At 46.8% G+C, this 27,246-nt stretch overlaps 1 protein-coding gene across 2 annotated transcripts in view; it reads left to right on the forward strand.

Moving 5' to 3' along the window:
- The window catches only part of EHF (ETS homologous factor), a 42,118-nt gene extending 20,472 nt beyond the window's left edge, over window positions 1-21,646 (forward strand). The window contains exons 2-9 of one of the 2 annotated variants that reach the window (XM_043580923.1): window positions 558-657; window positions 4,399-4,644; window positions 7,088-7,150; window positions 9,785-9,853; window positions 9,971-10,039; window positions 15,602-15,664; window positions 16,911-17,106; window positions 17,196-21,646. In XM_043580923.1, the coding sequence (XP_043436858.1) occupies window positions 561-657; window positions 4,399-4,644; window positions 7,088-7,150; window positions 9,785-9,853; window positions 9,971-10,039; window positions 15,602-15,664; window positions 16,911-17,106; window positions 17,196-17,295 (903 nt within the window). In that variant the 5' untranslated portion in view covers window positions 558-560 and the 3' untranslated portion in view covers window positions 17,296-21,646. The remainder of the gene's footprint in view (window positions 1-557; window positions 658-4,398; window positions 4,645-7,087; window positions 7,151-9,784; window positions 9,854-9,970; window positions 10,040-15,601; window positions 15,665-16,910; window positions 17,107-17,195) is intronic. The other variant, XM_043580924.1, reaches the window with a different exon arrangement.
- The last annotated feature ends 5,600 nt before the right edge of the window (window positions 21,647-27,246 follow it).

Raw genomic sequence — 27,246 nt, forward strand, 5'->3', positions numbered from 1 at the left:
TATCTACACTGAGGAAACTCGGTTAGGTGTTCGAGTGCAGGGCTGCTCAGCTGTGTTGGGACTTGTGAACGTCTGATTTCAGATCCGAGGGCCTGTGCAGGTGCCGGGTCTATGCCGCCACCGGCTTGGATTTTTATTGATTGCAATTTCACTTTACATGAAATCTCTTTGGCATTTTCACTTTTGTAAAAAAAAAAAAAAAAAAAAAAAAAAAAAAAAAAAAAAAAAATCATGGCTGCTGGCCAGACTCGCCCTGTGAGCAGGTATTGCATTTTCCTTCTGCTTCATTCCTGATCAGAGATTATTCATTTATGAATGGGTGGCTGTAAAAACTTGCCTCATGCATATGAAAGTTGAACCTGGAAATTTTTAATTGCCACTGAGTTTTGCTTTTACTGAAAGGGCTGTGGTAACGTGCTTTGGAGGCAGTGGATGGCAGGACAAATTCTTTTTTTTTTTTTTTTTTTTTAATTCCTGAATTAACTCTATGATCTGCGCTCCCAAATGACGTTTGTCCGAGAGGCACTGACCGAATGAACTGTTTGATCCCCTTACAGATCATGATTCTGGAAGGAAGTGGTGTAATGAATCTCAACCCCAGCAACAATCTCCTCCACCAGCAGCCAACCTGGACAGACAGCTACCCCACGTGCAATGGTAAGGGGACCGAGTGGGCGTCAGTATCACGCCCCGTGGGGCTTTTTCCTCTGTTTTAATTACGCTTCGTTTCTCAACTTAATGTTTGAAAAACGCAGGTTTTATTCAGCAGGGGTGTGGGGACGAGGGGAAATGGAGCAAACTGCGTGCTGGAGGTCCCCATAGGCTCTTGGGGCTCCAGACAGAAGCCGGCTCCAGATATTCCATTGTTTCCTCCCAATATTCAAGGCAGCCTGGCAGAGAGGGTGGTAGAAGATATGCCCAAAGGGAAGCTTTTAACAGTGTTTGGCTGGGATATCAGGATAGGATAGCAGAGGAAAGGGTGTGTGTGTGTGTGTGTGTGTGTGTGTGTGTGTGTGTGCGCGCGCGCGCTGTGTGGCAGCGTGGAACTTAAGGAAGACAGGGTTACAGCAGCTTATTCTATTTCATCTTCCGTGACCAGCCTTCGTAAGGGGAGAGATTTGTGGGACCACGTGTCTCCCTTTGGGGCTTTCATTTGGAGCCGATTGATTCGAAGAGGGAGGGCCTGCTGATGCGGCTTCCGGAGGGTTTGGGGATCAAGCCCACGGCTTACTGTAGAAGTGAACTGGATGAAGACGTAGCTGAATCAGGCCCCACCCTCCACCGTGAAGGCAGACTGCCGTGCATCAGACTGCGGCGGGTTTAAGGAGCTCCAGGCTCCTCTCCTGCCCCAAACTGGCTGCTAGTCTCCTTGCAAGAGAATCTGCTGCTCTTGCTCCTCCGGAGATGTGGAAATGGGCTGTCGGCGGCCAGCACAGCCGGAGAAGCAGAACAGGAGGATAATGGAAGGCTTGTGTTCTCCAATGAGCGGTTGATCGAAGTGCAGCTCCACCCCTTTCAGTTTGGAACCCCAGTCAAACAGGGTTGGGAAGCATGGTCAGGTGACCTTCCCTCATTTGGCCACCTGTCCACAGAACTGCTGCGCTTTCCGGGCAGTGGCATTTTCTGATGCAGGCCTCAGATTCCTCGTGAGGACCTCAAAGGAGGATTCCAAATAGGGTAGGAAGTTTCTTCAGCCTGGAAAGTCTTTGGCATCCCCAGTCTGGACCCCGGATTAGGACAGCATTCCTCCTGTGTGCTTTGGAGAAAGCTGGGGCAGTGTTTTTAGCAGGGAATAGAACTCAGGGGCCCCAAAGAAGTCCCAGTCCCTGGTCATGATTGACAGGGGTCAGTTGAATAATAGACAAGAGTTGAACTTATGGGATTTTCAGGGATTCTCCTAAAACTTGAGGAATCGGATGAATCCCCTGGCAGATGAGGAGAACCCATCTTTAGACAAAACTCTCTGGTTCTCCCAAGTTCTAATAGGATACAATATCAAGAACTATCCTTTATTCTAGGAGTTGGGAGAGGAAACGGAGAGGCCTGTTGTCGGGTTATTGAGAGTTATTTCTCTTATTTGTAAACTCAGAGCTATACTGTCACAGCAGAGTAATTATCTTGGGGAAAAAAAGATCAAAGACTCAGGGAGCCACAAAAATATACCTCATCCCGAAACAGCTGTTTTTGTGAGACACCAAAAAATTGGAGGGATGTGGAAAGAGCCAGTGTAAGCTCTGCATGTTTGTATATTTGGGAATATTTTTGTGTAATTAAATTTTGGGACTAGATTGTTCCAATCCTTGTCCTTGTTCCCCATCACAATTGGCTTCCCCTTCAGGGCCCCAGTGGAGGGTTTAGGGCTGCTTTTGTCTGGCCATGACAGGTAAAGAGTGAAGCACATACTATGAGTGTAGATATGACCCATGGCAGTCACCTTTGTACCTAAATGACCTCTATCTCTTGCTCTTAACGCTTCTGAGGTCTGGAAGCAGGGGATGAATTCAGAGGGGGTAAGCAAAAGTGGAAACATTCCCCCTTCAGCCTTTCTGAGGGGTTGAGGGCTAGGCAACCGGCATTAAGGGAATCAAACCCTTGGAGCTCTTTAGCTGCTTGTCACTCAAACTGTATCCACAGACCATCATCACCATCACCATCATCATCATCATCATCTTGTGGAAGCTTGTTAGGAATGCAGAAACTCAGGCCTCGCCCTAGATCTATGGAATTTGGATCTGCATTTGAACAACATTCCCTGGTGATTGACAATCATATTAAAGTTTGAGAAGTACTCACCTAGCATGCCTTTGAAGAAACAAATTAGAGATGGTTTTCTTGCGCTGTGCTTTCCCGTGTTGGTCCATCATTCAGTTTGTGGGAGTATCTGTGTGCCATGTTCAGTCGGACTCCCCCCCTTCACCTTGGTGGGCTACAACAGTGTTTTCCCCTTGTTCCTGCCCCTCATTTTTCTTGGATGAGAGCTCCTCCCCTTGACCTCTGTTTTCAAGGGGACTGTAAGATCTCAGCCCTATTACCATGTCTCCAGGCACAAATTCCACCAAAGAAATAGAAAGAAACCCTCTCCATTAACACACACCCCCCCCTACCAAGGACCAGGACTTTGGGGTGACTCTGTGAGGTTCTCTTGAGTGAGACAAGAGACTCACAGATGCAGTAGGTTAGCCCACATCCAGGTCAGTGATATTTGTTGCCTTTGATGAATTTTACTTCTTCACTGGTATTTAATTTAACCATCTTGTGAATGCACCTCAAACTCTTCTAGAGTCCTACGTGATTTCTTCTTCAGCAACAAATTCCACCAAGGAAATGGAGAGAGACCACCTACGATGGCCTAGTCTCTGAGTCTCTTTCGGTAGGAGATACACAGATGAGTTAGACAGAGTCCATGACCTTGAGTTTACAATTTGTAAAGAAGGATGAGGCAGAACTTAGAGATTTGTGAAGAAAAGCAGAACATGACAACAGCCATCAGGAGAAATGCCAAGCACATCTCCTGGAGACTCAGGGGACATCAAGCCCTTGCAGTAAGCTGGGGGGATCTGTGATGGCTTTTATGGGGTGGCCAGAATCTGCAGGCTGGGTAGGACTTCAACAGGGAGTGATTGGCAGGATACTAACCAGGCTCAAGGAACACCTTCAGAAGTGATAGATCACTTGAAGAATAGTTACTGAAGAGCCCCAGTGCTGGACTTGTCAGTTTTGCACTTAATTTCAGTGAATAATGGGAAGCCACTGAGGGTAGCTGAGTAGGAAAGTGACGTCATAGAGGCTGTAATAATCCATGGGGGGCAGGGTTATATCAGCACCGTTAGCAGATGGGTAGTCTGGACCACTCTGGGGAGAAGCAAAGGTATCAGAGAGAAAAGAACCTTATTCTCAGGCTTCATTTTTGGTTGAAATGGTCTGAATTTGTGTGTGTGTGTGTGTGTGTGTGTGTGTGTAACAGAGAGGAAAAAGTGGGAGAGAGAAAGAGAAAAGAGAGGAAGGGAACCGTGTGGGTGTGGACAAGAGGCTGTTAGGTTGCTGACACTGTGGCGACACTTTAGCTTTCATGGCACTTTGCAGGAGGTGGGAATGACCTCACGATCTCAGAGTACTTCAGGTCAAGTCTGTGTGCTCACGAAGTGCCCAGGGGTAAGTGTTATACTAGGGAGGACACGAACTGGCAGGGAGGCTGACGATCAGCCCCCGCCACAACTGAGGAAGGGACCGGGTTTCTGAGAGCCTCCTCTCCAGGGCCCGTCTCGTGCCCCAGCCCCCACGCTGCCGTCCCCTGACCGTAGCGGTGCTGACGCCTGGCAGCCGGCGGTGCATCTCGTGTCCGAGATGATGTCCGGGAAGAACCACGGGGCGCTCACGGGACCGCCTCCTGTTTTGCAGTTTCCAGCGGGTTTTTCGGAGGCCAGTGGCATGAGGTCCATCCTCAGTACTGGACCAAGTACCAGGTGTGGGAGTGGCTCCAGCACCTTCTGGACACCAACCAGCTCGATGCCAGCTGCATCCCTTTCCAGGAGTTCGACGTCAACGGCGAGCATCTCTGCAGCATGAGTTTGCAGGAGTTCACCCGGGCGGCGGGCACGGCGGGCCAGCTCCTCTACAGCAACCTGCAGCATCTCAAATGGAATGGTGACTATCTCTTGTCTACCCCTCTGGGAGCCGGCTGCAGAGAGCAGGGACCCCGCAGCTGGCAGGGCTCCTTGTCAGGGACATCAGAGGACGGTCTCACCTCCAAATGACTGGGTCCCGAGGGAGGGACGGAGAAAGGAGGCGAGAGAATAGGCACAAAGTCTAGGGTTCCAGGTGTGTCTAATCCCATATAAACCCAAGATCATTTCATTTCTCCTTCTGGTTAATTTTTAAACTGGATATTCACAGACTCGCTATCAGAAAACCTTTTCTTCTTTCCCTCGCAAGCAGGTTTCGATAGCTTAATTCCCGATCACTTGCTTGTTAAGATCATCATGGATACTTTTTCTTTTTTTGAAACTTCTGGACCTAGGCTCTTAAGATGGGACCTACGGGGGTTAAGAAGAAACGCAGAATTAGGTCTATGTTTGCGTTTTGGGGACGAGATGGCTCGCGGTATTTCAACAGATTCTTAAAAGGTCTGAAACTCAGAAAAAGGGGGAGAAGTGGGGTTAGAACTAATGGTCTGCGCATGTTGTGGGATGTTTCTGCAGCGATTTTTTTTTTTTAATTTTTTTTTTCAACGTTTTTTATTTATTTTTGGGACAGAGAGACACAGAGCATGAACGGGGGAGGGGCAGAGAGAGAGGGAGACACAGAATCGGAAACAGGCTCCAGGCTCCGAGCCATCAGCCCAGAGCCTGACGCGGGGCTCGAACTCCCGGACCGCGAGATCGTGACCTGGCTGAAGTCGGACGCTTAACCGACTGCGCCACCCAGGCGCCCCAATTTCTGCAGCGATTTACGGAGTCAGGGCCACCCTAGCGCCCCAGATGTGTCTTTCTCGAAGCCTTGCCTAGAACACAGGCAGGCTACCCTTTAGCACACTGTGTATCAGTGATAGTTTATTCACACACCTTCCATACTGGCTCATCAGACACGCTAGGGCAGACAAGTCACCTTGCAGAATGTCTTTGACACTGACATAAGGGTCTCCTGATAATACCAGTAAAAACCTAGCTCTTCTGAGAACCGTGGGCATCTTGGAAGGCAGTAACTTGTAGGAATTGCGAGCTGGCCTGTCCACATCAGAACGGGCATGTCTGTCTTAGCAGAACCTATGTTTGGGCAGGTAGCTGTAACTTTGGGAAGGCGTCAGTTCCAGGGCTCTGAAGCAGAGTCAGACTGTGACAGCCGTTACCAACACTGAGGAGGACCCAGGGTCTGGCCTCAAAGCTGGCAGCTGGGGTGGCCATTTTGGATGACCTCATCCAGCTCCCGGGCACTCCCTTCTTCCCAAGTACCTCACACAGACGGTTGCTCATTTTTCTTTTACTAGAACCAGACCAAACAAGGCTCTATAAATAACCCTCGGGAATCTTCAGAAGGAGCAGACTTACACTTGGAGATTTAAAAATATTTACCTCCCTACCTGCAATTAAATCCACTCCTTTAAAGCTTTGCCCTGATTGGAACCTAAGGCAGACAGGCTTGGGAGGCAGAGAGCGAAGGTGCTGCGGCCATCTTTGACCTCCTATGACTTGTCTGGTCCCACTGCATTCTGTTGGTGCCTCTGAGTGCCTGATCACCAGATTTCTTCCCTTTGTTCCCTTGTTCGCCTTTTTGTAGACATTATATTAACTTCTATTCTTTGAGTGTTTATTTATACCGGACACTCTAAGTGAATTGATTCATTTAATGACCTTATGACAAAAACTAAACATTGCACCCATTTTACAGACGGGAAACCCAAAGGTCAGAGAGGTTAAAGGTATGACTTCTTCTCTTGAGATACTTAAAATCTGTCTGGAGAGGACACACATACTCAACTCATTCACGCGCGCGCGCGCGCGCGCGTGTGTGTGTGTGTGTATACGTTTATTTTTGGTATTCATTTATGTGGACATACCTCGTAGATTGACTCTAATCAAATGGGTTTCATTACATTTAAGATCAAAGAAGAATCAAGCCAGTCAAAATGGTTTCTAGCCTATTTTTGTTTTCATTTTGTATCATATCTTCGTAGGGGAAAGCACCTTAGAGGCCATCTAACGACTTTATCTAGTTTAATCCCCTAAATTTACAGATGACAAAAGCAAGACCCAGAAAGGCGAAGTGCCTCGCAGCTATTAGTGGGAAAACTGGCCCGCTGACTTCTGAAGTTCTATTTCCATCATACTGGATGGCGTCCCTGGACAAGGCCAAATAATTCCATCCGATGTAGATGCCCTAGCTACTGATTTTCTGGGACGGGACTCCAGGCTCAAGTTTGTAGGTGCTGAGAGGGAAGCGCCCTCGCGTAAGCCAACAGAGGCGGACAGGTGGCAGGACTGGTGTAAGGTCTTCCAAGAAGCCAGCTCTATCCTTGTTTAAGCTTTTGTGGCTTGTTTAAGTTTTGGCTCCACGTGAGCCGGCTCAGACTTTCCCAATCTGTCCTTCACAGGCCAGTGCAGCAGTGACCTGTTCCAGTCCACACACAATGTCATTGTCAAGACGGAACAAACTGGTGAGTAGCCCCAGACAAAGGGAGCCAACTCGGGAGGCAAAGCCCCCGGGGAGGACAGTTGGAGGGAGTCAGGAGAGCGTGGGAGCAGACAGATCCAGTGTGATGGCAGGAAACCCAAGGATGCCTCTTCCCTGGCCGCCTCCAGCGGGCCACTCCACCATGAACCTCGTTCTTTGCCTTTGGGACCAGTGACTGCCATCTATTTCTGATCTAGACTGGTGCTGCCCACACTTCTCTGCTTCCCACTACTGGTCAAGGCACCATGCAGGCTCTGGTCCAAGGGCAAGGAAAAATGCAGAGCCTAGGTGGGCCTCCTTCTCGTAGGAAGAGAGTCAGGGCACTGGGCTGAGCCGAGTTAGAAGAAGCAAGGGGAGAGAAGAGACAAAGGCCAGTGTCTCCTCCCCGCTCCTCTTTAGATGGGGGTATATTTCACAAAAAGGAGGAACATACAGACATGCTCTTGTAGATACTGTAGCTTCTGGAAGGCCCTGGGGGGACGTCTAAGAGCAGCTGCAGAACCCAACTCCTGCCTCAGGTGCATTTTTAGACAAAAGACAATATTCTAGGCTCTGAGTAGGCTGTGCAATCTCATAGTATCTACATTTACTTTTGTTCTTCCCCGGACCAGTCAACCCTCCTTTCTCTGTCCCACATCTTTCTCCTGGGGACTTTCTGCCGGTCTGTAGGACTTGCAGAGGGCAGGCAGGAGCTGCCTTGAGAAACTGCGCCCCAGGGCCTGGCACCAATCAGAGCTCCTTGCATATTGGCCTTTGGCCTATGACCTCTCCATCTAGGGAGACCTATGCAAGTCCCCCAAAGTCTACTGGCCACCATAAAATCGGGCGGCTGCCGCTGCTCCAGGGTCACTCCCTACAGGCACGTCAGTGAGATTGTGGGATGAGTTTGCCACAGGCCTCCCTGAGGGTTGCACGCTAGTCACGGAGGACGGGATTTGACCTGGGGTGGTTTGTGAGTCCCTAGGGGCTGAAATTGACCCCACACGTTATTTGCTCTCTTTATTTGAGGCTAGTCTCCCATTAGTAAAGAGAAAACAATAGCTGCTAAGCATGTTAATTAGGTTTTCCTAGCCTTGCCCTCCCCTGCTCCCCCAGAGACCAGCGCTTGGGTTCCCCAGATGGTCTGTGCCTCTGGGCCTGATTGCCCTAGAGGCAGACACTGGACTTGTCCCAGAGGCTGGGGTTCTGCCCCTACTCCCACCAGGACCTGACAGCCCCACTGGAGGAGCCAGCTGGTACTGGAGAGGGCCCAAATAACTTGATAATTCCTCCTTGACCATCCAGACATTCTTGTGTTGCCAGTTCAGAAAAGCTAAGCCAAAGGGTGGAGAAGAAGGTCCACCCTAGGAGGAGGGGAGAAGAGGCTCAAGAGGGGGCAACACCCCCCAAAACTTTTCGGTTCAATTTGTTTTCAGAGACAACAACAGGTGTCTGAGGTGACCCAACAAGGAGAGAGGGTGTGACCCCAGGAGACTGGGCTTGGGGTGGCCAAACACGTAGCTATTAGCTAAAATACCAGCTAAATCCCTATGGCGTAAACAGGAGGACTTAGCCAGTGAGTCAGGTTTTATACCATCTATGCTATAAAAACAAAATGAAACTCGGCCGGTGGCTTACCACCCTGACCCTGAAATTCAGAACCCAGACAGGAGGGGAGCTGAGGGCAGCCTCCATCGGTGAAGAGGGAAAAGCAGGACATTCCTGGTGGGGACAAGGTGAGAGCTCCTGCCAGGTCTCACAGCTCTTGGCCAGGAAAGAAAATGCTTCTGTTGGCGATCAGCCCAGACGTGGGGGTTGTGTAGGAGTTGGGCTCCATTTGGGGTAGGTGGGCGGGAGTTTCCTTCAAATCTGAAATCTGAAGAGTCAGACATGCTTACCCAGCACACTGCAGGGGTGGGGGTGGGGGTGGGGGTGGGGGTGGGGGGAAGAAGCACGCTTCTTTTCCAAGATGAGGCAATGGGGCCTCACTCTCCAAAGTTGTTTGCTTGATTAGGTGACGCGCTCTTCTCCTTCTCTATTTTGTTTTGAGAATTTTATGTTGCCCCTTAAGATAATTGGAGAAATCCTGGGGGGAGGGAGCTCTCATCCAACTGGAGGGGGACTTCCAGAATTTCAGCCACAAAGACACCGTGATAAGACTAGCTAGACTTCCTGCAAGGAAACATTAATTCTCCCAGGAAGAGATTTCTAGGAAAAGACGCTCATTAATTAGGAATTATTTGTCGCCAACAATTTCTTTTCCTAATGTGAATTTTATCTAGTAGAATGCAAGACAATGCCAGGCTCCCGAGCCCAGCCCCTGCCGCGTGCAGACTGGGAAAGTTCCCAGGAAGCCAAAGCGATGGTCTGGGACCGGGTCTCACTGCGGTAACTTGTCTCGTGTCCCCAAAGACGCAGCAGGTATAGAACATCTGGCTGGGGCCGTGATAAAGCCCATTTCCCCCAGGACCCTGGAAGAAAAGGGAGTTACATGTGGCAGAAACAGAATCTTACCCTTTCTCTGTGAGGACCACCCACTCTGTCCTGCCCCTCTCTGAGGAGCAGGGAGTTAGAAAAGGCAAACTCATCACCCAGGGGAAGATGCTTGCTGACCATTCCCCTTTTCCGTCTTTTGTAGACCCTTCCGTCATGAGCACCTGGAAAGAAGAAAACTATTTATATGACACCAGCTATGGTAGCACAGTAGGTAACTAACTCCCTGACACTTAAAGGCCTTTGACATTTTTACCCTGTTTTCTAACAGCCACGAAGTTACATTGTAAGGTGGGGGCGCCTGATGTCCTTTGTCTTTTCATTGCCGCAGATCTGTTGGACAGCAAGACTTTCTGCCGGGCCCAGATCTCCATGACAACCACCGGTCACCTTCCTGTCGGTAAGTTGTCCTGACCTCAGGGCCCAAGTGTGCCACCTGCAAGTCCTTACTGAGAGCGAATGAGAATCACCCACATCCTAGGTTTCCACTTCGCTGGATGGAGTCTTTCTCGTTAAAAGACTAGGAAAGGAAAAGACTTGCTCTTTTAAAGAGGCTTGCTTGCCAGCCAATATTTGTACCTCGAAAATGACACCAGGGAAGCCTCTAGGAAAAGTGTTTGTCTCCTGTGAAACCAAGTCACCCTCTCGTGACAACAAAAACCTCTCTTTTCAACACGGACTTGCTCTTGGGAAACTATCTGATAAAACTATTCAGACTTGGGCATAGTTATGGGGGAAGAAGGCCATATCTAATTTTCAACAAACTATATCTGACTTTAGGGGAAGGATATCTAAAAGTGGCCTTCAGAGATCAGCGAACCTTTGCTGATGGTCTCTGAGTAGAAGGGTGGCAGTTGGACATTTCTAGAACCCTGGTTTTCACAGGTCAGTTTTTAAGTCTGCCCCTGATGGCTCAGATTAGTCAGACCACCTGCACTTTAGATGAACTATGTTCACATTAGTTGTGTTTGCTTAAAATTGGCTGCAACTGGGGGGCTCCCCTTAGCTCTCGGTCAAAGTTCCACTGAGGGGGTTGGTTTGTTGGGAGTCTGGAGAGGCGCTTTCAGATTCTCTCTCCCTCCCCTCACAAACAGGGACATTGGCAGGTGCCATGTGAGAACTGGGGAGGTGAACAGAGGGTTCCATGTTGTCCCTTGACCTGGGTACGAACCCGTAGCTCTGCTTGGGTCTGTGAGGTTCGGAGCTTAGACTTGTCAGGAGTCAATTGCTCTTTTCCTGGAATTGAATTCGGGGCATCTTAAGAATTGGGATTTAAATGAAGAACTTGGAATCAAACGGCCTCTCCTCCCCTGACCTCCCCCTCCTTTTTTTTTTTTTTTTTTTTTTTTTTTTTTTTTTTTTTTTTTGCTTTTGTTCACTGTGTCTGAGAACTGAAGTAACAAGATTTGAGGTTCTGTTTTCGGGTCAAACCCCGTGAATGAAACAGAGCTGGGAGCCGGCGTAAATGCATCTGGAACTGAAGTGAAGAATGAAGGCCAATTCGTTTCCCTACTTGCCCCTCCCCTAATGGCCCAGAGTGTTATGTGTCACCGGAAGGATTTGTGTAACTTAGGAAATAGATCAGACGCTGGAAAGGCTCTGCAGTGGGTTCGCCATTCTGGGGGAACAGAAACAATTGGGGGGAAATTTCTGCAGCAGTCATTGCCACCCAGTCCAGACCCAGGATTTCAGAGCTGAGGAAACCATCCGGTAGCACTCTGACTCCCTCTCACGCTTTGCAAGGTGGCGCCTCCTGCGTCCTTCCGGTTGGGTCTCTGGCTTATGGCGAAAGATGGCAGCTGAGAATAAACTTGCACAAACCACTTCCTAAGCTCAGAGGTTGTTAGGTCTTCGGGCACCTGGGAAACATAAAAGCCATGTCATAGCTCCCCTGCCCTCACAGCCTGGCCAGGCTTCTCTCTTCTGTCTCCTGCCTTATCTTCTAGAGTCTCAGAACCAATAAGGGGCCCTTTCTGCTTTCACATTTGCAGTAACCGGGAACTCACTGTCCCCTTATCCCACCTTTGAATCATCCTGAAAAATGGACTTTGCAGATCTGCACACCTTTGCCTCCATTGATCCTGGATTCCCCCGTCCGCGGTTCCCATCCTATGATGGAACCACAGTGAAACGATCCGGGACCTCTACAAGAATCATTACTGCAAGAATCGGCTCAGTGTCTGGGCTTGGGAGATTCTTTGGAGGAACGGCCCTCCAGTGGGATAGTGAATTGCAGCCTTGTGTGATGGGGCCACTCCTTCCAGAAAGGTTTAGACTCTGCTGAACCCCTGTAAAAAGACCTTTGTCATTTGTCTGAGTCTTTAGATTTTCAGTTCCCATTAAATCGGGTGCAGGTAAATATCTTTCTATGTTTTAATGCCAGTTACAAGCCAAGCGAAGGCGAGGCCCAACATAAACTGATGCCCTCTGTGATAAACGCAGGTGGGGAAGCAGGCTTTGTTTTCATTTCTCTGTCATCTGCCCATTTCACCAAATGGCTGCTGCCAGTGTTCCTGATCTGCCCGATAGTCCTCGAGCCAATCATGCCAACTCGGGCTTGATGTGTTTATTCACTGACTTGTTGAGCCTAGAGCTAGGGTGGCGCGGTCTCTTATAACACTGACATTTGGATATCCCGTAAAGAAATGGCTCACAGCTGAATCACATGCAAATGCTTCTAATCTTCACTTCTTGCGAAGCGACTTAGCTGAAGTCATGCTCTGGAACTTGCGTCACACACCTGTGGCTTGGCGCTGCCCTTGCCCAGACTGGACCTTGGCCCGAGGTACCTGGGAGCAGAGCGAGAGAAAGCCAAGCTGGACAACTTCCCCAGAGCGAGCCATTATTTTATACGAGTGAATCACTCAACCACATGGCTAACTTCAAAGGTTTTGACTTTTATTTTGGGGTGAGGGGAAGACACAGGGGGAGAGGCCATCGTATTAAAGTGAGCTTTCAGGGGCGCCTGGGTGGCGCAGTGGGTTAAGCGTCCGACTTCAGCCAGGTCACGATCTCGCGGCCCGTGAGTTCGAGCCCCGCGTCGGGCTCTGGGCTGACGGCTCGGAGCCTGGAGCCTGTTTCCGATTCTGTGTCTCCCTCTCTCTCTGCCCCTCCCCCGTTCATGCTCTGTCTCTCTCTGTCCCAAAAATAAATAAAACGTTGAAAAAAAAAAATAAAAAAAATAAAAAAAATAAAGTGAGCTTTCAGATCAAAAGACTTTAGTGCCAAGGCAGGTTGGTGATTCCACAGCTTGTCCACACACACACCAGGGACAGGAAGAGGAGGCTGGAAGAAATCTCGAGTTTCCTTTTGCCTTTGGCTGTGTAGTCAGTCCTCCGTATTATTTATGATGGGAACACTTTTATTAGGAGAGTTATTTTATTCTTTTTTTTTTTAATTTTTTTTTCAACATTTATTTATTTTGGGGACAGAGAGAGACAGAGCATGAACGGGGGAGGGGCAGAGAGAGAGGGAGACACAGACTTGGAAACAGGCTCCAGGCTCCGAGCCGTCAGCCCAGAGCCCGACGCGGGGCTCGAACTCACGGGCCGCGAGATCGTGACCTGGCTGAAGTCGGACACTTAACCGACTGCGCCACCCAGGCGCCCCAAGGAGAGTTATTTTATTCTTTGATTTTAGTTTTTCTTGAAGCTCGATAGAGGTCCAGTCTCGGTAAATGGCTGACATCTCACAGAGGAAACTCCCTCATGGTCCGTCTGGTCTGGGGTCTTTAAGTCTAGAGTCCACGGACTGCTAAGTGAGCCTAAACCCCTAAAGTTGTTCACAGATTCTCCCTGAGTATGCACATATGTGCATTTTTTCTGGGGAGAGGGTCTAAGGTTTCCATCTTATTCGCTAAGTTACCTTCCCCCCGAAGTAATTGACTCTATGTCAGCTTGGAACCCCTGAATATTATTTAGGCCAATATTATTATTGAGGCCAATAAGCCAAGAAACACTTGGGTTTTTCTGAGTTCAACCCTGGCTCTGAAATAATGGCCCCATATCCCTCTTGGATGCCATTGGAAAATGAACTTTGCTTGTGGCCTCCTGGGTAAATGCCACTCTTTGTCTGCAGAACAACACGGCCCTGTCAGAGTGATGTATCACTTGGAAACCGGGGTGGGTGCCAGGCCTGTCGCAATACTGTCACATCCTGATGGGATGTTGCAACCTCACCCTGAAACCTACAGGGAGGGAGACTGGAGTCTCCTCACATTTCCTGTGAATTTGCCCTTCCAGATTTCAGAGAAACCCAAGTCAGGTGCAGGCCCTCTTGCCGGCAACACCTGGGGAGAGAGTCTTAACCAGAGTGAGAGGCTTCTCTGCTAACCAGAGCCGGTGAAATCCCCGTCCACCCACCATGGCTTACAGAGAAACTGCTCGGAACGCTGAGTCGTGACAGGCCGGCTGCTCCTATAGGTGGACGTGTCCATGCATGCCGGAAAATACAGAATCCTCAAGTCGGAATTGCTTCTCCCCCCCAGCTAGAGCATTATAGAACTGACCCTGATTCTCAGCAGGGAAGACATCTGTGAAATCTGTGCTGTGCCACCATCTTTGGAAATGGCACCGAGTGGTGGTTGGGATGAAGCCTCTGCATTCAAACTGTTTGTGTTCACGTCCTGACTCTCCTCGCAGGCTGTGCGACTTTACACAAGCCATCTGACCTCTCTGTGCCTTAGCTCCACCACAGCTATAATCTGTACCCACCTCATAGGGTCATGGAGTGAAGTAAATAAGGTCATTCAGGTAAAAAGCTTAGCACAGGTACATAGTAAGTGCTCAATAAACAGTAGCTATGCTTCTTAACCATTGTAATTAGGAGCTAATGGTTATTCCAACTCTTTGAATGGTGACACTCTTGACAATTAAATGAATGTCAAGAACCCTCTCCCTTTGCATACAGTTTCAGTCAGTCTGAAATGCCCTTGAAGGCCACACAGGGGTCAGTGAACCCTAGCTTGGGGAGCCCCGATGTAATGCCCACAGAAGAGATGCATTTTACTGGCCCAGTTCCTTAACAGGATTGGCTTGCATTTAGAGACTGCTCTGTATTAAAATTGTGGATTTCTGATTCAGAGAGTTTTGGTGAGATCTGCTTTGGTCCTCCAAATACCTGAGGGGCCCAATCTCTCTCTCTCTCTCTCTCTCTCTCTCTCTCACACACACACACACACACACACACACACACTCCACATACCCATGCATACATGCACTGCTAGACCATTTAGTTTTCTTTTTAAGAAGTTTCGTTTCACAGATCTGCCTCTGCCTTCTTCTCTTTGGCGATACTCTCAAGGGTTACCATAATGAGTCATTTGTTAAACTAATCTGTGTTTCCATAGTCCACTGGTGGCCCTCTGTACTGAGCTCAGGCCAGTCAATGGTCTCTTTGTCAGGCTGATTAAAATGTAACTTTGCATGCCAAAAAAGGGCACTCCTCTGGCTTAAAAGCCATTTTCTTTGTTATAAATGTTTACGTTTTATATTATGTAAAAAAAGAAACACACACACACACACACACACACACACACTCAACTTACTTCAATGACCTAAATCCTTCAATGGCTTCTTATCTGAGTATAAAAGCTAAAATCCACAAAGAGTCCCATCAAGCCTGAACCTTTACCCCTTTGTCACAGTTGCACTGGCTTCCTTCTATTCTGTGAATGTACCAAACACATACTGACCTCAGGGCCTTTGCACTTACTATTCTTATTCATAGCAGGTTCTTCCATAAGCTCTCTGCATGGCTGTTTCCCTCACACCCTCCTGGTCCCCTTATCCGCGGGGGATAGTTTTTATCATCTCTGTTTTGTTTTGCTCATATACCGCATATACAAACAGTGCCAGGCATGTACTAGGTGCTCAAAAAATATTGGTTAAATGAGTGGATGAATGAATGGAAATCACGATTGTAGGAAAGAGGTAAATTAAACAGTTCTTGTTTTTTCCTTTAGCAGAGTCACCTGAGATAAAAAAGGACCAAGACCACCCTGCAAAGTCCCACACCAAAAAGCACAGTAAGTTGGCGGGCTTTCAGATGGCTCTTGGCCCTTCCTTTCACGCTGGTCATAATTAGAGGCCGCTAAGTTTTAGGCAAATATTGCCTCTGCCTGTTGCCTCCACTTTTCTACCTCCGCCTGTGTAGGCGAGAGAGTAGGGACGTCGCTTGCCCGGGTAAGCAGTTTCTCAAATAGAGACCCCCCCCCCACCCCCCAGAGAGTTCCTCCTCGTGCTGTTCTATATGCTCGAAAACTGAGATACCAAGGGAATAACCACTTCTTGCAGTCATGAGGTTAGTGACTCCCCCCGTTCCAGAAAAATGGGTGGGAAGAGAAGAAGGGTGGGAAGAAACAGCTGAGATTTTTTTTTTCCCTTTTGTTGACTGTTGACTCCCTACCTCTGTCAAGTTACTGATCCAAGAGGTGACTGTTTGCTCTTAAGATGCAGCAGAGCTCTTTGGAAGTTGCATTTCCCCCAATAATCAAACCTCACGAAGATACAGGAAATATCAGAGACATGGAGGAGAGGGCCCAGAAAGAAATCAAGACGGTGTGATGTACAAGTGATAGGGAATCGGACCTCTTCACTATCTGTCCTCCACATCACTCCACGGAATCGAATGAACACAGCACCTCAAATGGCGGGAGGAATTGTGCGGCCCAGGTCTAGTGGGAGTCAAGTGGGATTTGGTTGCTAATCTTATTATAGGAGCTGCTTCGTTTTCATATTGGCCCCCTCAACTCCCACAAGACCTTGCCCCAATATATTCTAGGAGTCAAAGTTCCAGAGCCCCGTCGATGCGCATTTGACTAAAGCACAGTTGCCAGGTGAGAGCGGTTTACTTGGGCTGAGGTCCTAAACGAAAGTGGTTGAAATTCGCTCTTCAGGGAAATAACAGTTTAAAATGAATCCTGAACAATTTGTCCACGGTAATTCGAAGAGACTCTCCCTGGCATTGGAGGGCTGAGACCTATGCCTCCGTCTTAGCTTTGACACTGGTTAATTGGGTGACCTCGGTCAAGTCACTTACATTCTCTGTGTCTCAGACTCCTGATTTATAAGCTAAAGCCCTGTGCTAGTTCATTCTCAAATGCCTTTTGTTTCGATCCGATATTTGGTCCTCCCGTGTCTGGCTTTGCTGGTGGGTAGGGGAAAATGGAATGTGTCCTACTTGCTAGAAAATGTCACAACTCTGTGCCTCCTCTGCCCCTTCTTGGCCGTGACTTAGGCCGTTGATACACTCCTTTTCCAACCTCTCCTCAGATCCACGAGGGACTCACTTATGGGAATTCATCCGTGACATCCTCCTGAACCCAGACAAGAATCCGGGGCTAATCAAGTGGGAAGACCGGTCTGAGGGCATCTTCAGGTTCTTGAAATCGGAGGCTGTGGCTCAGCTGTGGGGAAAAAAGAAGAACAACAACAGCATGACCTACGAAAAACTCAGCCGAGCGATGAGGTGAGGAGTTTCCAGTCCCAACCGTGACCGGTTGTTTCCTCGGCGGTCTGGGTCTGGCCAGCCACCTCATGCGATGTCCTTTGTTACAGATATTACTACAAGAGAGAAATTCTGGAGCGTGTAGATGGACGAAGACTGGTCTATAAATTTGGGAAAAACGCACGTGGATGGAGAGAAAATGAAAACTGAATCTGCCAACACTTGGAACTCAAGCCAACACATACCCCAGACAATAGCAAACCAAGAAATCCTGCACATGCGTATTTCAAAGACTACTTTTCTCTGATATTTATGTACCATGAGGGGGAACAGCATCCGCTTCTAATGGGAAGAAGGAACACTACAGTCGATAAAATTATTTTGTTACTTTGAAGTATGTCCTATATGGGGAACAAACGTACACAGTTTTCTGTGAAATAAGACGCTTGTATGTGGCCGTGATTTATTTTTGCCTCTATTGAAGTTCTTTTCCACTGCAAGAAGAACAGGACTGGTAGCCTTGTGCTTCCTGCTAAAAGAAAGAAAAAAATATTAGAGGGCATTAAATGTTTTTATGTGCAAAATGATTAGGGAAAGGTGATGTGTCTTCTGTGCTTACGCATCCACGTGGCCTCATCAAGAGAGGTGGGTGTGGTTGTTAGCATGGACCCCGAGGTCTCAGATTGCCAGGATGAACCAGAGGATGCTGGGAAGTTTAACCTGGGCTTTGGGAGCCGGTGAGTGGAGCATGAAGCCTTCTGAAGTCCAAGTGGACTATAATCACTGCATAATCACAGGACTTGCGATGCTTAAATCAGCGAGAAGAATAATGGTGGGGGCTTTCTACTCATTCAACAATGATTTACCTGATGCCAAGGCTGTTTTTCTCTCTCCCCCTTGCTTGGATGATTGGCGGGTGGGGGGGGGGTGGAAACTTCAGTTGCCACCTCTGCTCACTTCTAGATATTTAAGAGAGGGTCTAGCCTTGGTTGTTTTTATCCCAATTGCTCCAAAATAAATGGGAAAAAGGAGGTGGTGATGAGTTTGCTCTTGGAGCCCTATAGCCCCTGAGTAATTCTTTGTTGTGCGTTATTGGGCTGTTTTGTGCATTGTAGGATGTTTAGCAGTAGCCATGACCTTTAGCCACTAATTGCCAATAGCACTCCCATCCCCAAAGTTGTGACATCTTCAGAAATTGCCAGGTATCCCTTGCAGGGCAAAATTGTCCTTGGCTGAGAACCACTGATGTAACCAGTCAAGATGAAGGTGGTGATTTACTCTCAGGACAAAGCTATGTGCAGATCTTTTAGTCCCTAGAGTGAAGTAAAAGCAAGACTGCAAAGTCAACCAATGTTTAATTTTTAAAATGTTAGGGACGATGGGAATTCAGGAATGGGACATCTAGAGGGAGTTTTCAGAACCCCAGATGAGAGCCAAAGTCAGATGGCAAACTAAACGTAGTAATGTAGCAAAGAACTATAATAGAAGACATTTCACTAGAATGAAAAAGAAGAGTAAAAATTAAATTGCACCAGGAAATGCTGAGAAAAGAAAGAGAGAGAGAGAGAGAGAGAAGAAGAAGGGAGGAAATGAGAGAGAGAGAGAGAGAAAGAGAGAGAGTTCCAGGGAAAATCTTTGCACATGTTAATTCTTATCATCATTCCCCTTTCGGATAATCTCTTTCTTGTCTCATCTCGACTCATCCCGAAGTGAAGGATATGTCGCCTAGATTCGTGTCCAGAGGGATATTTTTGTTTGCTTTGAAAAGGAAAGACAGAAAAGAAAGGAAGAGGGAAGGGAAACAGAGAGCTCAGCTCCGGAGTTATGGTTAGTAAGAAGTTGGGGATTTCTTCGGTGGAATTGTTGAGAGGTGCCTGGAGACTTAGCCCTGGGCCCTGCAGTCTGGGAGGAACGTGAGCCTGGGGACACTTTGGAAGTGACTTTAAACACTCAGATCCCTTTTGCACCTTTTCGTTTTGGTTTCCCGTGTCCTTGGCTTTCTCCCCCCCCCCCCCTTTTGCCTCTCTACCTTGAGCAAAAATGTGGGGGTGAAGACAATGGGTTTCATCAGCTAATGGACCACCTACCACCGTGTCTCACCCAGGGAAGGCGAGTGATTCATAGTCGAAGGTTGTGAAGTGTTTGTAATGTATTCAGAAGGTAGGAAGTAAGAATTAAGAATTTGTCCTGATTATGATGAGAGCTGTTATGGACGGTGACCTTGGAGGCCCGGCTTAGGGAGAAGATCTTCTGAAGTTACAACCAAGTCCATTTTTATTGCCGCCTGCCTCGGTCACCTGCACGTACGTTGTCAAATAACAGTTACTGAGGAAACTGAGGGAAATAACAACGAGCAACACAGACCTGAAACATGCCTGCGTAAAAAAACACAAGGTGCTTTTCCAAGTGAAGCGAAAGAACTGTGAGGCCTTTCCAGCATGTTAGCACTTTTCACATGGAATGAATTAAGCATCCAAATATCTGAATTGGTGTAAACGCATGAATGTTTGCACGTCTGCGTGCATCTGAACCATGCGGCGTCGTTAGGGGCATCTGCTCACGTGCTCTCTGCCTTTTCCCCCCTGGCTTTGCCTGCTCTTCACCTAAAGTGGCTAGATCCTTCCCGGAGTTCACCCTTCCCCAAACCTGTACGTTGCTCACACTCCTCCAAATTGGCCTTGGCTCTTTCTGCACCATCTCCATCAAGAGCACTTTCTGGTAGGTAGTAAGTAAATCTGGGGAGTACCGACTGGAACAGTTCTGCAGATAATTAACAGATTGTGTTATTTGCCGAAAGTGACGGTTTCTTGGCACCTGGTTCCTGCTTAAATAGGCTGGAGTATTAAGTTCTTAGCATATCTCTCTATTGTCTTGGCTTGAGTTGATGCATTTTCTATGTGCTGTTCGTGACTTGGAGAACTCATGGCAATTGGGCCATGCCAACTTAGGGTGTGAACGGGATACTTCCCACCACAGTGTCGCAAGGGAGAGCAAAATCCCAGAGAGAAGCCAGCATCGGGTGAAGCACCCTCCCCCCCCCGCCCCCACCTTCTCTTGGGGACTCGTAGCTTCTCACTCAAGACGCTTATCTGTGTTGGATGCTTACATGGTTATCACACCTGGTCTCTTGAATTCTCAAGGCTTGGGCTCTAATTTGTCATTTTCATGGGAATCCGAGGCAGGAAATGTGTTGCTAAGACTTGGCCAGACTTAGATAATCTGAGACTCCTGGATATTTGACTTGATGAAATTTGAGCTAGGCCTTGGATCCCAGAGACCTACACCTGCGGCTTCTTGAACTTGCCTTCTGACCAGGGCAGACCCAGGTGATGAGTTTTCCTTTGAACATGCCGGTCCTTCCTTAAAGTCCTTGTCTTTCTAGACTGTAAGCTCTTTGAGGGCAGGGACTATATCTTACCCATATTTCCCAGCACCTAGCATGAGATAGGTCCTCAGCAAACATTTGTTGACTTAATGAGCGAATGTCTTCTGGAAGATGTCTCCATATCCATAATTGGGATGTGAATCGTTTCTTCACTGGAATAGGAGCACAATGGCCACAACTTCAAGGACATGGTATCTATTAGATGAACATTCTACTGTGAGACTTTTTACTTTGCCTTCCTCCTTGTGCTGAAATGAAACCAAACAGACAAGTTGTTTGGTTCCACAAGCCAACATACATCAGAGGAGAATTCTGTTGCCTGATTAGGAGCTGTGAGCCTTATTTAGTACAAGAAGCCAGTAATGGACCTTTGACCTGTTTTAACCAATGAAGATTATGAATGTGTTTATACGATGTAAATTGCTATTTAAGTGTAAAGCGGTTCTGAATTTTAGTATATGGGGGTTGGTTTATATATAAATATATATATATATATATATATATTTTGTCTTTTTGAAAAATGCTGAGGGATCTTTTGATAAGGTTAGTCATGCATGTTAGACTTTAATTGTGCAAATGTGCTGTTTTTCAAATGTATAAAATATAGGAGAAGGTAAAATAGTGAGAGGGAAAGGCAATTATGTTATTCTTCTATAGTTACTGTTGAGTGCCTACTAAGTGCACAGGGAGCCATATACGTGAGGAGCTTCTTTAATTAGACAAAATGTACCAGATGTTCCATAGGACCCTATTGCGTGGACACATACTGTGTGAAAAAAGGGACAGCACAACAACAACGATATCTGAGCTGAATTAACTTCAGCTCTGGTTCTCAGGATTCCATTTCTGGATTAAGATAGCACTTGGTAAAACCCCACCAAGACTGTGCCTGATGAGCCCCTGAAATGTATAAGCCCTCACAGTTAGCTTAATTGGGATTGATCTTTCTGTAGGTATCTGCATAATTCTTGCTTTTCTTCCCCTTTGGCTTCTGGGCTGACAGTTGGTGAAAAACAATCCTACTGCCGCTATTTTTTTTTAATCAGAAATCTTGCCCTTTATGTGAAATTAACACTGAGTATTTTTGTTTTATGAAAGAATTATATTTTTCAAAGTATTGTTTTTTGTTTGATGGGTCCCAGAAAACACTAATAAAAACCCAAGACCAGCCTGTAATTGTGTGTTTCATGCTTCAAGGAGCCATCCAAAACTGGGCTTAGAGGAAATGCACTTAGTCCATAGCAACAAAATGCATGTAATTCTTGCATATATTTAATTTAATAAGCATTTGTTGAGCATCTATGATGTGCCAGGCACTATCCTAGACACTAAGCTATGGTAGAGAATGAAAGGGACAAAATCTCTACTCTCATGAAGTTCATGTTTCATGGAATGGAAACAGACAAGAAACAAAATACTAACAGGCAAATATTAGATGTGTAGTAAAGAAATATAGAACAAAAAGGAGTGGAAAATGCTGGGGTGTATGTAGGGATGTATGTAAGTTTAGCTCACATTTCAGTGAAGACCTGCAAGATGGAAGGAGTGATGCACGTAACTGGAGGAATGATACCTTACAGAAGGGACCAGCAAGTGCAAAGGTCCTGCGGTTCCTGACATACGTTCCTGACATGTTCAAGGAGCAGCAAGGAAGTCTTTTTGCCAGAGCCAAATAAGCAATAGTAGGAAATGATGTCAAATAGGCACTGGCAGGTTAGATGACATAGAACTTGGAGGATGTTATGAAGGCTCCAGTTTCTCTTTCGAGCGAGGTGGGGAGCTATAGAGAAGTGACATGTTCCCACTTCTGGGTTAAAAGAACCCCTCTGGGTGTTGTGTTGAGAATGAATTGCAGGGAGGCACTCAATGCTGAGCACACATTCTTCCTGAAGGATGAACAAAGGGAGGCAGAAAAGATCACACATCCGGGCTTCCAGTACAATACTTACAAATACTTCAAGCCAGTAAGTGAACTCTAGAGGTTCCTAACAAGTTTCTCCTGGGGCCCAGAAAGCCTCAGCCATTTGGTTTAACTCTGTAAACAATAACATGAAATGAATATCTGACCATTTGGAGAAGATCCACGATATGTTCTGTATATACATTATTACATTTCATCCTCCTGTAAGTCCCTGATATATAGGTATGATCTCTAGTTTTCAAAGGAAGGAAATGAAAATCATAAAGATTCCATGACTTTCTTAAGGCCACACAGCTAGTAATAAGCAGTAAAGCCGTAATATTCTCTAGTTCATCGGGATCCTACCATTACACAACCCACGCACACACAGTTTTGTGGTTAAATATGTTGGAGTAATACTGTGTTAAGCAATGTCCTACAGACTTATTTACTGTAGGAATTATTAGAATCTTTATTATGACAGTGCACACTGTAAATCTATAAGGCGGGGAAAAAGGTTCCCAATTTCCCAAACATATCCATCAACGGGTGAACGGATAAAGATGTGGTATATACATACAACGGAATACTACTTGGCAATGAGAAAGAATGAAATCCTGCCATTTGTAGAAACATGGATGGAACTGGAAGGTATTATGCTGAGTGAAATAAGTCAGTCAGAGAAAGACAGATATCGTATGTTTTCACTCCTATGTGGATCTCGAGGAACTGAACAGAAAACCGAAGGGAAAGGGAAGGGGGAAAAAATAGTTACAGAGAGGGAGGGAAGCAAACCATAAGAGACTCTTAAATATGGAGAACAAACTGAGGGTTGATGGGGGTTGGAGAAGAGGGGAAAGTGGGTGATGGGCGCTGAGGAGGGCACTTGTTGGGATGAGCACTGGGTGTTGTATGGAATCGATGAACCATGGGAATCTACCCCAAAAGCCAAGAGCACGCTTTACCCACTGTGTATTAGCCAATTTGACGATAAACTACATTTTAAAGAATAAATTCTTGAATAAAGTATTACAGTCTTTGTAATTTGAAAAATAAAATAAAATGGACCCTTTTCATCAAAGAAGCCTTGATGAAAACAGCACCCTTAGATGCCCAGGAACGTGATAATATGTAAAGATTACTTCTCTGACTTGGAAGAAGCGGTGTTTTGATGTTTGGGCCAAATTAGTGTGCTGATAACATTCATGCACATCACGTTTGACCCACTCTGAATATATTCTATTTTTTTCTCATTGAGAAAAAATTCCCTCCCTGCCCTGGGCATTATTTTATTTGCATCGATGCATTTCTCAGCAATCACAGAGAACTTGCTGATTGCCAAAGAGCGAGAGTCCTCTTTGAGAACTGTGAACCCTCATGAATGTCAACTCTTTAGAACTATCTGTCCCAACCTATAGGCGCTGGCCACATGTGGTTATTTCAGTTTCAACGAGCTAAAATGACATAAAGTGAAAGCTTAGTTCCTCAAGCACATGACCCACATCCCAAGGGCTGCCCAGCCACACGTGGCTAGTGGCTACGGTCCCCGGACAGTGCAGATGTGGAATAATAGTTTCGTAATCAGCGAAAGATCTATTGGACAGCGGTGCTCTAGAATCTGACGCTAGGAGGAGCGGGTAGAGGCGGAAAGGGTGGCGAGCAAATCTAACCCAGGGTGAAATAAGATCCGTTGAGCCTTAGAAACTAAAGGTGACCCTGAATGGTAGAGAACAATAAAAATAAAGATCCAAAGCAAATATCTCTGCAGTTGCTGGAATGGTGACAGTACCTGCGAGTGCAAACAAGTTAGATGCTGTCAGTGGAGCTTTTGAGTGGGAAGATTTTATTATTCTTATCTCCAAACCCCACACATACCCTACAGTCATTCGTATGAGTGTTCCAAGGATGTGGCTTTCTGGTTGAGAATACGGGCGTTGAGGGAAGATCACTGGAATGGGCAGGGAAACGAAAGATCCTTAAATAGGAATGGCTGGCACTCCAGCCATTTGTCGGCTGGCACTCCAGCCATTTGTCATTTGTCTGCTACAAATGACACTAACACCATTTCCTTCTTCTTTTCAGGACTCACTTCTTGAATCATTAGTTTACCCAGCAGCTCGCTATGTCCTTATAAGAAAATTCTCTTCTATGAACTAGCATGACCTGGCGTCTGGTCACATAAAGTCGCTGAAAATGCTCTCTCTTGAGGGTCAGCGTCAAACCCATTGCTGCCCCCAGGGAGTTTGCTTTAGCTCTTCCCGCTACCTAACATGCATTTTTGAGCTTCATGTGGATGGCTGCTTCTGGTCATGCAGATTTCAGTTCAAAACGTCGCCATTCCTACCTACACTCAAAGCTGGAAGATATTTGCTGCAAAATCCCATACTAAGAACACAGAGAGTATAATGCACAGACCCAAGGTCATGCAAGCTTGTAACGAGGAGGGGAAGCCAGTTTTCCTGTTTTCCCATTCATGAATCCTTACACCCACGGGTCCTGGGGTCTCCTAATCACAGGGATCTTTCGTCCCCAACACGGAGACATCCTCAGGGAAGCTCCTTTTCCTCTGCCTCCATGGCGATGCCAGACAACTTTCTTATGCTGATTCTTTGAATCTGGCCAATATCATCTTCCTTCCGGAGTCCAGCCAGATCTGGGAGGGAGAACCACACATCCTAGACATTAGTGGAATAGCAGACGAGACCAAGTTAGAGCTGCTAAGACACCAGAAATTCAGAGGTTCCTGGCATCACTGAGGAAGGAGCACAGGACAGTATAGAATCTAGTAAAAGATCCAATTAATCATCAGCTTTTTGACTTCTCTCCTAAGCTTCACTGTGTGTGTGTGTGTGTGTGTGTGTGCCTTCCTCTCTCCTACTCTCTGTGTGTCTTTCAGAGTCTTCATTTCTTTCCCATACCTTTCCTTCCTCTTGCTCACCAGTCCCTTTAGGACTCCTTCCCACTCCAAACCTGTCTTTCCAGGTTGCTGAAAGATCGAGGGCTGACAAGAGGACGGTCCTGGACCAGGAATGGAGCCACCTCTTTGAAAGCCTCACTGGTGACAATAACAAATGGTATTTACCTAAGAGTTATTAACACATCAACTGTTCTCCCCTTGACTGTTTAGTCATGTCATTCAGCATTAATGGACTTTTCCAATGGCAAATAGAAAGAGAAGAAGGAAAACAAACAGTGTATTCACACTTGATGGAGTCGGTGATCCCTGCCAAAGCTGTGAAAACAGAGGTGATCTCTTAAGTTTGACCTGAGGACACGTCTCACCTGAATGGGAATACACAGGATTCTGGGTCCATGTTGGACTTTCCATTGAGGTTTCCCATGAGAGGGAAAGCAAGCAGTAAAGGATGTGGCAGCATGGTGCAGAAGAAAAAATACTTCACTTGTTTCCAACTCCGTGACGATTACAGCCAAGGTACCAGGCACGGCACCAGATTGACTTAAGGCAAAATCAAGTGGTCCAAGTTCACATCGCAGATTCATGTGAAAGCCCACTTGACTTCCAGTTCTACTTTGCTGTATTGTCTCCGTCAATGTCCACGTTTTCTTTAAGAAGGAGACATCGTTGAGTCATGGGGACTGGAAAACAGGTTAACAGAGTAAAAAGCATAGGCTTTTGAGCCAGAACAACCCCCGTTCCAAATCTCATACCTTCCCCTACAAGCTAGATGACCTTGGCCAATTGACTTAACCTCTCCCTTTGAAGCTCAGCTTCCTCATAAACAAGCAGGAGTTCTAAGCTGGAGCTTATGCTTTACGGGGGAGACAGCCAAATAACCAGGTATTACATTGTAGTGTAATCAAAGATGGGAAAATGCAGGAAGGTGAGACCTGGGTTCTGGTCATGGCTCCACCAGCGACCAGCCATGGCCCTTCAGGAAGTGTCTTAAACTCTCTTGCTTTGCCTTCTTCCTTTATTAATTGGCTGGTTGGACTAGATCATCTCCAGAGTCGTTTCCAAATAGAAAGTTCCAGGAATTTATGAAAATAAGTTTGAGTCTAGTCCAAATTTTATTTAAATGTTTGAGTCTGCCCTGGGATGAGTTGGGTTGCTAAAGTAAATACGGAGGTGTCTCTGGCGGTTCTGTAGGACTGTGGAAGTAGGAGGTGGCCGGTGACAAAGCAGCAGAGTCGGGAGCCCTGGACTCACGCAGCCAGTTTCAGCAGAAGCCATCCTTCTGGATCCAAGAACTGTGTCTTCGCCTGGTGAGACTGCTCCCTGGGGAAATGGCTCATGCACGACAGTGGTGGCGTATATTTATTTAGCGCTTACTATGCTGGGCAGAGTCCCATACACTGTGCTTATATGATCTCATTTAATCCTGTGAGGTAGGTAATATCGTTATTACCGTCTTTCCCTTTGGATGAGGAAACTGAGGATCAGAAGGATTCGACCATTTGCCGAATGGCAGAATTAGGACGTGAACCCATCCCGCAAGCAATGATGTTTCTATCACATAAATTCCTGAGCTACTAAGGGAAGCATCGCCTGAGCTTTCAACTGCTGAGTTAAGTCCCTTCTTTGAGTAGGCTTGCTCAGAAGCAGGAAGTAAAATTTGCCAAAAGTGCAAAAATAAACAGGACCCTGAGGCGTTGAGTATAGTCTGAAATTCAAAACCTACAAGAGATACCACCTTTCCTCGAGCTGATGGGTCCCAGTAATGCTAATGGTGGAACAACAGATTGGACTCCCAAGGAGCTGCTGCGTGAGGCAGACGTTCTATGTACACAGACAGTGCTGGCCTCAGAGAATATGTGTGTGCTGTGTGAGTTGAGTGGTGCCACATAAGGAATACAGAGTGATAGAGAAGAGAAAGGTAATTTCTGGTCCCAACCACCTGCAAAACCTTTACAAGAG

Source organism: Prionailurus bengalensis, chromosome D1, assembly GCF_016509475.1.
Source record: "Prionailurus bengalensis isolate Pbe53 chromosome D1, Fcat_Pben_1.1_paternal_pri, whole genome shotgun sequence".
Taxonomy (NCBI): domain Eukaryota; kingdom Metazoa; phylum Chordata; class Mammalia; order Carnivora; family Felidae; genus Prionailurus; species Prionailurus bengalensis.